The 12,186-nt window shown below is 44.5% G+C and overlaps 1 protein-coding gene across 1 annotated transcript in view; it reads right to left on the bottom strand.

Annotated features, from left to right (window-relative positions):
* Positions 1-1,485: 1,485 nt before the first annotated feature.
* The window catches only part of LOC112110666 (cytochrome P450 4V2), a 95,283-nt gene continuing 84,582 nt past the window's right edge, over positions 1,486-12,186 (bottom strand). The window contains exons 6-10 of the mRNA XM_026648001.1: positions 10,861-11,052; positions 9,264-9,366; positions 5,774-5,908; positions 5,119-5,298; positions 1,486-1,658 (exon numbers count right to left, since the gene is read on the bottom strand). Of these exons, the coding sequence (XP_026503786.1) occupies positions 1,486-1,658; positions 5,119-5,298; positions 5,774-5,908; positions 9,264-9,366; positions 10,861-11,052 (783 nt within the window). The remainder of the gene's footprint in view (positions 1,659-5,118; positions 5,299-5,773; positions 5,909-9,263; positions 9,367-10,860; positions 11,053-12,186) is intronic.

Genomic DNA, 12,186 nt, shown 5'->3' with positions numbered 1-12,186 from the left:
CAAATTGTTACAATTATTTGTGCTGGGAACCAAAATTCTCATTTTGTGCGCAGGCCAGGCAAACACAGATCCACCTTGTGCTGGTGTAACTGCTCTATTAAGGGAGGTAGCTCAGCATCCAGGCTACCTCGATTTTCTTCTTCTCCTAAGGAAAGAAGCCCATCTACTGATTGCTTTTGTGAGCCAAGTGCCAGAAACTGAACAAAAAATCCACTCTAATAATTTATAACCATTTGTAAAGGACATCAGTATCATTTAAAGTACAAAAACAACAAGGAGTCTGGTGGCACCTTAAAGACTAACACATTTATTTGGGCATAAGCTTTCGTGGGTAAAAACCTCACTTCTTCAGATGCATCGTTTTTACCCACGAAAGCTTATGCCCAAATAAATCTGTTAATCTTTAAGGTGCCACCAGACTCCTTGTTGTTTTTGTAGATACAGACTAACACGGCTACCCCCTGATATTTAAAGTACAGAGGTTTACATAAATCTCAACCAGATTTGACTGTTAGCTGAATGTATTATATCATACTGTATAAGTTACGTTACAAATTAATCCAACAATCAAGGCCGCAATAACATTCAAAGATAACTGTGAAAAACACATGCATTTTGGAAAATATATTTTTCTCCCTTCAATAGGCACACTGGAAGTCATTTGTGAAATTCTCCCCTCATTCACACAGAGATAACTCTATTGAAGCCAGTAAAACTGCTCTGCTTTAAGTGAGAGGAGAGTTTGGGACATGCCATAAATTTCAGAATGAACTCAATAACAACAAAAAACAATGTTGGATGAATAATCACTAAATATACTGAACCAGATCCTGAGCTGGTGAAAACTCACACAGCAACACTGTAGACCATAGAGCTAAATTGATTCACACCAGCTGAGGATCTGGTTCATTTTTTTCAGGTAGCTCGAAATTCACATAAAGTTTTCTACATTTAGCCTGTCAAGGCTACAGTTCCATGCAAGAACTATAGTTGTCTGATTTCTCTCACATAAGCTATGGAGTTGTCCACCAAAAATATTCTAATGAAGACTGTAACAGTACCTTGTGTTGGCAATTAAGAGACTATGGATGGAAGACCACCTTCATACCCTCACCCTTGGGAGAGTGGAAGCTGGACATGTCCTGCAACTTTTTCTCAAGGGTGAGAAGTCAGTCAGTTGACCATTTCATGGAGCAACATGAATGGTGGTCTCAGAGAAAGTGATGTAAAGTGCCAAGATAATGGTTAGTAAGGATATAAGATGTTCAAATGTCAACGCTACTTTCTGAGTCATCCTGCCATCTGAATGGGAGGGAAAGATCATATCCTGAGATAAATATTTATAGTACAAAAGGCCTAGATATTCTGAAATATTTTGATATATTTACAATTCTGTTAAATCTTTTTGTGTCATCAAAGATCAGTGAACTACAGGATACTGCTGAGCACATGTTTTAGGATCTAAAATTATTGTGAGCTTCCTTCTTATGACACACACTCTCTTCTCCTCTTCAGTTGGATCCATATGCCCTTATTTGGGCGAAGAATTAGTTCTGAGACCAAACCAAGTTCTTCTCTCTTTTGACTTGACTCCACCCAAAAGCGCCGTAGGATGATGGCTAGAACAGCTTTCTCTTCCATCTGTGCAAAGCGCTGGCCTTCAGGTTATATTGGAACATAAACAATAGTAGTTTAGTACTAACAGCCATCATAATTACACTTAAAGATTTCCCACAAAATGCAGCAGGGAATAACTGTGTATCTGTAGTCAAAGATTATAAGCCAATATGGGCCAAATTCAGGATAGTACAAATGTTACCAAGAACGGGATTTGTGATAGATCTGTTTCCTTCCATATCTACAGCAGGAAAGAATCAGCTTTAAAATATTTATGGCCTCCAAGCAAGAGGAGCTTAAAGTTGGCCCTGTATCATGGAGGAAAAGCTAATACAAAATGTGACCCTGTTATGTCACATATAGGCCTAATGAGGAGGAGGAGGAGAAGAAGGGCTTAGCTCCAGGATCACAGCACATGGACGGCAGGAAGAGGAAGCGCACAGATAGAAGGAAAAAAGACAGAGCTTTGTTGATTTCATTTTTATCCTAAAAGTAGAGTGTGCTGGTGAAATAGGGAAGGGAATAAATTAAACAAATAATCAAAGGTTTAAGAGAAAAGTGGAGGGGGGAGAAAATAGAAATAAAAAGGAAAAGGAACTAAGCAAATTGACATGGGTCACAGACCAGACAGTTAGCCAAAGATTATACGGAAAGAGGCAGAGGATTTTAAAAGTTGTGTTGTGCTGTCTGTGAGAGATATGGCAGTTTCATGCAATATCTTTAGGAGATGTTACTGTATTAAGTGTATGTATCATTCTGGGCCAGGTATGTAATTCCACAGGAGAGGTAACCACAGCCCCTCCAGGAACTAAGAACAGTTGCAAGGTGATAAGGAAAATTCACTCAGATAGTAAAGCCTCCAGTGAGTTACCACCACCTGGAGAGGCCCGCATATACTAGTTCAGACTGGGTTCTCCAGAGGCCAACAGACAAAGAAAGGACTTTTGGATAAATAGTCTGAATTTAAACTGACTCAGGACCTTCTTCCTGATCCAGCAAACAGATAGGACCTGCTGTCCACGGGAAGGGCCCCAATCCTTAGGGAAGGGTTGGAAGGACTGACACCAACCAGAGCCCTTGAGGAGATGGGGATAATCTTTGATAAGTTTTTTAGCACATGTGTAGGTTCTTTTTTTGTTTTTAATATGTTTTCTCTGTAATGCTTTTACCTTAAGAAAAAGTGTGCTTGCTTAGAAATAGCTGTGTGATAACTTATAACGGTGGGTCATTTTGCTGTTTATAGTCTCTGAGGAGAAAATCAAAGCAGCTCTGCTTACGCAGTCCAAGTTGCTGGGAAATTCACAGTAGGCGGGGAACTCTGCAACCTGGAAAAACCCTGGTCAGGAGGGAGAGAGTCATGAGTCTCCACCCCAGAGATGTGATGGCTGAGGAGCTGGCAGCCTAGAATAGGTCAGAAGGGGGAAAAACGTGTGCAGTTGCCCTGAACTCTGACAGTGTCTCTCTCCCTTCCCTCAACCCCTTCTCTGTACATTGTCTGTTCAGACTGCAAGCTGCCTAGGCAGGAATCTTTATGCCTGGAAAACACCTAAAACAATTTGGGTGCACTAGAAACAATAATTAGCCTGATTATGATAAGTTAGTTCCCTCTTTCAATGCGCAAAGATCTGATCAAGAATAAAGAGTAATCTTTGGCTTTGTTAGTTTGTTTTGGGTTTGTTTTTTTAAAATTAACTTCATTTGTATTTGGACTCCCGAGAATGTCGACTATAATTTTGCATTGCTGACAGAAAAGTCGCAACAGCTGTTGCCGAGAGCTTTGCCTACAATGGTGCTTCTGGCATTGAGACCAACCCATTCAAAATGGAAGGAAATCCTGAAAATGAAATGAGATCAGAACAACAGAAATTTGCCGCCTTCTCAATACTCTGCACCATTCATAGTTAATGTGGTAGAATAGTACCTCCGGACTAAGGATCCATAAAGGGACAGCTCCTTTGATGTCACACCAACTATATAACACATACAATTCTCCAAAAGTTGTTTATTTTTGAATATACACAACTGTGTTAGGTGCTTCAGAAAAACAAGTGCAGACACAGTCCCTTCCCTGAACAGCTTACAAGTTTTAGGAGCTCAGTGACCGCCCCAGCAGTTACTGCAGAAGACCGAAGGGGGGGTCTTAAATTTTCCCCTCCAGCCTGCAGTCCACCGGTGGTTGGGATCATAGTATCATCAGCAAATGTATCCCATGGGGAGGGAGAGAAAGAGTGGCTCATGCTGTTCCCTAGTGAGCTGTTGGGGTGTCTCTTGGTGACTCTGAAGTCTGATGGGAACCATGTCCAGCCCTTTTGAGCCAGAACTGATGTTAGCATGACACTGAGTTACATGTGGATCAAGTCCCAGTAAGGAGGAAACAAAGTGTACTCTGAAGAACCCCATGGGAAGAAAGAAAATGTAAATATGACATTAGTCTGAAGAATGAGGTACCAGTAAGAATTGCTCTGCCTCAGTTATTAAGCACACAGGATTGACATTGATATTTGAATGCATAAGTTCTGCTGTTGGTACTGCAGCAAAGGTAACTTCATCTAACCAGACTTAGTGGTAAGTTCAATAACCAAATATGAAGGCTATCAAGGGGCAACCCTGCCTGGGGCACGCTACACAGCACCCTCCAGCAGCAGGCTACAGCATGACAGGTACCACTGCCTCTGTTTCCCCTTTTTGTTCACCCAGGAAACAGTCTCTCAGTGTTCAATACAAAGTCCGCCTCTCAGAGTAATTTATTCAAATATACTAGTGCATTCATTCCCCCAAAAGCCTTGTAGAAAAACCATTCTTAACAAACCCACAGTAAACATATAAAGGTGCAACTATTTTTCCATTCCCGTCTTCATGGACAACACCTCCAGGTTACTCACCTGGGAGTCAACAGCAGCACTGTGTTCCCAGACCCTTTGGCCCCTGATCCAGGGCCCGCTCTCCAGGCAATGCACCAGAGAGTGACCAGTCTCATGATTCTTCCCATGGCTCCCCCAAGTCAGGTGTCCCCAAGAGAGCTCCCCGCAGCATTCTATTCCCCAGGTCTCCCTGTCTGGGAGCCCCACCCCTGCTCAGGGAACATCCCTCCAGAGTCCACCCTCTTGCTTCCAGGCTCAGCTTCCCCTGCCCAAGCTGGATCTTTCCTTTTTGCCTTCTGCTTATCAGGATCCCAACTTCAGTCAGTTCTCACCAGCAGTTCTGTTCCAGCTGTCCTCAGAACTCAGCTGTATCTACCAGGTCTTCTGTAGTTCTCCCAAGCAACGCTTGACAGCTCTTTCCTGTTGCTTCCTGTCTCTGACTCCTCTCAAGCTCTGATACTCCATGTCTCTGGCTCACCAGGTCTCCTTCCCTCTAGGGCCCAAGTACCCTCTTTTAAGTCTAATGGGGAGGGGAGGTCAACTAACCAGTCTTAAGTGCACTAATCTCTTCCTTCGTTAAAGGTCAGTGTCACCCCGCCGACAGAGGCCTATTACGCTTCGGCTTTTATCAACTACGTACCAATGCAGTTTCTGGATCCAGCAGAGAATGGCACATATGCATATGGATGCCTTCCACTAGAATTCTCAGGGAAGAATCGCTCAGGCCTGAATTCCTCAGGGTCTGGGAAAACCTCTGGATCTCTGTGCAGTGCATAAGTAACAATGACTATCTGTGTACCTTTTGGTATCTTAAATCCTTCTGCAAAAAAAGAATCAACATGCCAGTGAAGTAAGTGGCTTCCTGTAAATGGATACAAAGCACAAAAACAGTTCTTTACTTGTGCAACACCTTGACAGCAGATACTTCTCATAGCTAAAAATGATGAATACAGACAAGGCTGAGATCTACTACCCGTAAACATCCACAAAACTAACTCATCGTCCTCCTTCAAAACTCTCTTTTGCAGCGAGCCCTTCAAAAACTTGACAATGTCTAGACTGCTGTTGTGCTGACATAAGAGCCTAACCTGCTAACCAATAGGGTCTTATTGCTTTCTTGTACGCCACATCTGCTCTCCCTTGTCTAATATGTAGATTGTAAGTCCTTTGGGACAAAGAACATCTTTTTGTACTTTCTTTGTACAGTACCTAGCCTAAATGGGTCCTGGTACATAGCAGGGGCTCCTACACACTGTGAAAATAAAAAATAATAGTAAATAAATACTACTACTTACTAATATGGCAATCTTCACTTGTGGTCCGGGCAAAGGCTGGAACAGAAGGGAAGAGACGAAGGGCTTCTTTAACAACACACTCGAGATATCTGAGCTTCTTCAAGTCATCCATTGTGACAGGCTGGTCAGAGTTCCCTGATTAGAATCACAACAGGGGTGTGAGAAACAACTGTCCTAATCAGACTGAAGACACAAGCTTTGAGCACTAGCCTGCTAAACCCAGGGTTGTGAGTTCAATCCTTGAGGGAGCCATTTAGAGATTTAGTTGGGGATTGGTCCTGCTTTGAGCAGGGGGCTGGACTAGATAACCTACTGAAGTCCCTTCCAACCCTGATATCCTATGATTCTATCTTAAGGGGCTGCCAACTCTCTTAAAAACTAACAAAACTACAACTCAACCACTGGGCTTATGTAACCTTTGAATGGGCTAGAGTTTACATCATTGCCCTTCTCCAGTGCCTAAAAGAACCCAACTCCCATAGAAAAGCACCTGGAGACCCAGAATTCAGTCACTGAGGATTTTCCGCAAGGATTGCACAAGATCAACCTCCCCACATTCAAGTCCAAAAAGAATAAAAGGAATTAACTTAATTCTTAAGTACCAACTTTATAAAGACAAAAATATAATAATAGTCATAATAACAACTTAATTTCTACAACATAACATGGCTCCTTTATAATCCACATACATGATCTTCACAGTTATACATAAACAAAAATAAAGAAAACAAATTAAATCTAAACAGATCAGTCCCCACAGAAAGACAGTGATAAGAAACTCAAGAGTTCCAAAAGCTAAGGTTGAGTTCACCTGAGTCTCAGTTACAGTCTGCTGAGTTAGAAGCACTGCAGCAATAACTTCTTTCCTCTTGCTTGCAGAAACCTCCAACTGGAATCCATGCAGACTGTTCCTCTTCCTCTACTGCAATCACTCAGTTAGCTAGCATGGGCGTGGGTATAATAGGCCAGGGGAGGCTAAGACTCCCCTAAGCCAAGCCCTGGCCCTGCCCATGCTCTGCCCTTTCCCCAAGCCGGTGTTGGGGGTGGCTGGGGCCCCTCCAGCTGTGGAGGTGGGGGAGCTCAGGGCTGTGGCGGATGGGAGGGGTGATAGGGGCAGGACCTCATGTGGAAGGGGCAGGGCTGCATGGCTAGCATCCCCGGGGGGGGGGGTCATATGCCGGCCATAACTAATTAACTGAGCACTCATTTTAAGTATACAGATTAAAAAAAACCTGCTGCAAAATACTTCAGAATTAATGAACATAGCCTGCTTTCAGCTCCTGTGGCTCAGCTTCTTCCAACCCACACAAGGCACATGGCCTTTTGTAAAGCAGCTGCCGTGACTACTAGCCCTCATGGAGTTTGAGTCTAGTAACAGGGAACCTATATCCAAAATTACCACCCCCAATTCCAGAAACTTCTGAGTGTGGAGAGTTAATTGTGCATCTGCCTAGCACCAATGACCCAGACACAACTCATTCCTCCCCTCTACAGATCTCTTAAAGAGATATCTCCCTTTTAGGGCTGTGGGTTACACTTATGGGTTTGAATCATTTGTCTAAATATTTATTCTTGTGATTTTCTTCAACTACCATTATTATTTATTATTAAGGCTACAATTTAATCCTGGGTATTTTTAGCAAAGTCACGGACAGGTCACATGCAATAAATACAAATTCACGGTGTAACGCTTTGTACCTCGGGGAAACACCCAGCACCCCCATGTTCATTCTTGTAAAATGATTGTGTGGTATCCAATGCAAAGTTTGTCATGTTGGGTGTCTTCAGAAGGCTCATGATGCACTGAGCATTGTTGTTATAGTGACGTTATAGTAATTGTTGTTATAGTAATGTTATAGGTTGTAATTTCATGTATATAGTTATGAGGCTGAAAATGTGTCTTCATGGCTTAAAATAAGCCCAAGCAAAAAGTTCATACCTCATCAGGGCATGTATGGGACAAACCCAGCCCAGCCTCACAGGAACAAAGGACACTGGCTTAGGCAACAACAAAGGATCTGTTGGACTCTCGAGTGAGTCACCCCCCCTTCCCGATTTGGTCAGTTTGGGACTGCGATGAGGTAATGCTCACCTGACTCTGAAGGGGGGAGAGGGCGCAAAGCCAAGAGGGAAGAAAGAACATGATAAAAGGGAGAGACGTTTGTCTTCCTCTCTCTTCTACCTACATCTACAGATACCACACCAAGCGACTGAAGTGCTGATCAAAGGGGAGAGCCGGGCTGAAGAGCAATCAGCCAGCCTGTGGTGAGAAGCATCTAAGTTTGTAAGGACACTGAAAGTGTTAAGATCAGCTTAGAATGCGTTTTGCTTTTATTTCATTTGACCAGATCTGACTTGTTATGCTTTGACTTATAATCACTTAAAGTCTACCTTTGTAGTTAATAAATCTGTTTGTTTATTCTACCTGAAGCAGTGTGTTTGGTTTGAAGTATGTCAGAGACTCCACTTGGGATAACAAGCCTGGTGCATATCAATTTCTTTGTTAAATTGACAAACTCATACAAGCTTGCAGTGTCCAGCAGGCATAACTGGACACTGCAAGATGGAGGTTCCTAGGGTTGTGTATGGGACAGGAGATATTGGCTAGTGTCATTCGGTTGCACAATCCAAGGAGCAGTTTACATGCCAGAGGCTGTGGGTGAACAGCCCAGGAGTGGGGGTTCTGACAGCAGAGCAGGGTAAGGCTGGCTCCCACAGTCAAGGACTGGAGTGACCTAGCAAATCACCGGTCCAGATAACACCAAAGGGGAACATCACACATGGCCCGTGACCTGTCTGTGACTTTTACTATATACCCCTGACTAAATCTTAGCTGGGAGGGTGGGACGCTGCTCTGGGGGAAGACTGGGGGGGGCCACTGCTCAGAGAGAGCAGGGGCCAGCGGCACCAGCTGTCGGGGGCTACCAAGCTCCGGCTGCCCCGGGGCCACCCACCCGCCTCGTCTCCTGCTACCTGCAGGACCACTGCTCAGGCAGTCCCCGGAGCCAGCTGCTCCGGCCACTGCTGGGGCGGGAGTGGCTGTCCCCAGGGCCGCCTGAGCAGTTGGCCCCAAAGCCAGCTGCCTGGGCGGCCCTGGGAGTCAGCCACACTAGCCGCTGCAGAAGTCATGGAGGTCGTGGAAAATCATGGAATCCGTGACTTCTGGGACAGACATGGAGCCCTTTTGATTATTTTTATTGCAGTAGCACCTAGGAGCCCAAGTCATGGACCAGGATTCCATTGTGATAGGCACTGTACAAAGAGATGGTCCCTGCCCAAAAGACTTTGCAATCTAAGCGATCTGTCATAATTCCCTTAGCATCAAACCAACTACCACTGATATATCTTTATACACAGAAGAGTTACAGCATGTACAGTGGCAGGGCAGGTGTTTATTTTCCTTTATAAATCTCTAGATAGAAATGACTATCAAACCATACACTGTCAGTGCAAACTTACACCAACAAAGAAGCAAAGGATAGAAACTAACCAAACACTTCATCCAATTCTCTGTGAACTTTCTTCTGGACTTCCGGATGACAACCAAGTAAGTAGATGGCCCAGTTCATAGCAGCAGCTGTTGTATCATGCCCCTAGAGGTACAGATTTACTCAGATGTTCAGATCTGCATTATCCTCATGCATATGAAATTAAATATATTCAAGGAATTAGGGACATTTTAGTGATGTAGCCTAACTGTACAGATACAGAAGAAAAGCTAAGAATATATGAATCCATGTAAAAATCCGATACCTAAGACTGAACAGGAAATAACCAGTTGTGTAATATGATGGATGGAAACTAAAATGAGGGGGGGAATCATAATGTTAACAAGCAGAAGTCTTTTTGCCATTCCTCTTCTATTACTTAGCTAGTCTATGTTGACCGGGTGAAGGGTCTTCCTCTGCATTCAGACTCTGAGGAAGAGGTTTGCTATTTCTTCCTTTTAGACATTAGCTGGTTGACCCATTAAATCTCTCTGGACAGTCACAATATTTTAAACACTATATAGTAATCTTAAAGTCACTATTTTTCCCCACAGTCCATTGTTGGAGGGGCATTTACCTTTCTTCACTGCTTTACAATGAAATATAAGTATACAAAGTTACTCACTATCTTTTTCGTCATGGGATTGTAAATACAGTATTACCATCAATTACCACAAGAGGGCATAGGAATATAATTTTCCTACAATTATATGTTATAAACATAAAACTGATCCAGTAAGGTACTGTAGGCTAACAAAAACAAGGGAATGTTCACTAGCAACAGATTTTGTCAATATCTTAATTTTAATCAAATTTGCTGTAATCGAGCCCCAGATTAATAGCGACCATGGTACAATTAATTCCACTGCCTCTGGGAGTAAAGAGTTACACCAGCAGAAAATGAGCAATATAGCAGTGAATCAGGCCCAGTGTGATCATTTCCAGTTATCCTGTGTCACAATGGATATAACAGTAATGGAGAGGGACTAAAGACAGCTAACAACGTGATTAGTAGCATGGAGAGATTTCAATGTGAGAAGAGATTAGGACCATTCATATCAGGTGCAGCAATTGCTATATTTCTAGGTATATATCTATCTAGTCTAGGTAGGTATTATACAGCTTCCTCACTAAGAGCCTGATCCAAAGTCCATTCAAGTCAATGGAAAGACTCCCTTTGACTTGTATAGGCTTTGAATGAGGACCTACGGGTCCAGGCCTGCAAACCCTGGCCCCTGGCAGAAGCTCCACAGTAGTCATTGGACTATTGGTGTGAGTGGGGACTGCTCAAATGTGCCATGGTTTGCAGGACTGGGCACATAGTTCTGCCAATGGACTTCAATCTTGATTTGGAAATGTGCAACTTTCCACCACAACATTGCAACTCACAATATTGAAGATTTCTTGCTCTGGATATAATTTTTGTTCTGAAGAATGAGATTCTATACTGCAATGTGTGCATCAAGCTCTTCTTACATTGCTCCGACACTATTACAGTTATAACTGAATCATAAAAGTAAAGCTTCTGTTCCAGTAAGAGGAAAACTTCAGTTCTGTAACAGGTCTCAAGCTCTGAAAGTCTACAGCTCCTTGGAGTACCTCAAACATGAAAGTATCCACTTCCTCTCGAATATCCATGTAGCTCAGTCTGTTTCCTTTGTCATCAGTTGCATTCAGAAGCATATCAAGAAAAGCTCTTCTCTTTTTGGACCCACTTTGTTCACATTTTCCTTCAACGTCAATTTTATGTTGTTCGTGTATCTTTATTTCATGGGATTTTTCTGCAATAACCTTTAATATAAAAATGTATATATAGTTCATGGCTTAAATTCCACAATCTAATGATGTGTGGCCCCTGTTTGTATGCACTTTAAAATCATTTTTATCCCACATATTTAAAAATTCACTGTATCCCTGGCTCTATACCAGAGGTGGGCAAACTATGGCCCGCGAGCCGGATCTGGCCCCTCAGAGCTTTGGATCCGGCCTGTGGGCTTGCCTCCCGTGGCACCGTGGGGCCCCACGCCGCTCTCAGAAGCAGCCAGCACCACGTCCCTGCAGCCCCCAGGTGGGGGGGCAGAGGGCTCCGTGCATTGTCCTTGCCTCCAGGCACCGCCCCCCGCAGCTCCCATTGGCTGGGAATGGGGAACTACGGCCAATGGGAGCTTCAGGGGAGGTACCTGAAGGCGCAGCAAGGGAAGCACACGCGGAGCCCTCTGCCCCCCTTGCCCCAGGGGCTGCAGCACTTCCTGGAGTGGCGCGGCATGGGGCCAGGGCAGGCATGCAGAGAACCGGTCCTGGCCCTGGTGCATGCCACTGCCGCCCCGGAGCCACTTTAGGTAGGCGGCGCCGGGCCAGAGCCCAAACCCCTCCTGCACCCCATCCCCCAACTCCCTGCCCTAAGCCCCCTGCCTGCACCTCGCACCCCTCCTGCACCCCAACTTCCTGCCCTGAGCCCCCTGCTGCACCCCATACCCCTTCTGAACCCTAACCCCTGACCTGAGCCCCCTCCTGCAGTCCACACCCCTCCTGCACCCCAACCCTCTTCCCTGAGCCCCCTCATGCATTCCGCACCCCTCCTCTGCCCCAATCCCTTGCCCTGAGCCCCTTCCTGCACACTGCACCCCTGCCCCGGACCTGCGTACAATTTCCCCACCCAGATGTGGCCCTCGGCCCAAAAAGTTTGCCCAACCCTGCTTTATACTATGCATTGGTTGGTGGTAGAAACGGACCTATCCCATCCCCTTAGTACTTGTTTCCCTATTGCATGCTGAGTTTGCACTCATCCATGCAGTGAATCATATATATTCTGAGGTTTTATGTCCTGCTTTTTCACAAACAGGCTACTTATGAGTATGCACTACAGACAGGAACACTTTGTTGACTCCTTACTTTGATTGTTCTTCATTTCTGAGCCTCAGCACA

The sequence above is a fragment of the Terrapene carolina genome, unplaced genomic scaffold (genome assembly GCF_002925995.2).
Source record: "Terrapene carolina triunguis isolate 2854851 unplaced genomic scaffold, T_m_triunguis-2.0 Scaffold66, whole genome shotgun sequence".
NCBI classification, from domain to species: domain Eukaryota; kingdom Metazoa; phylum Chordata; order Testudines; family Emydidae; genus Terrapene; species Terrapene triunguis.
This window is presented reverse-complemented; position numbering and strand designations above follow the sequence as displayed.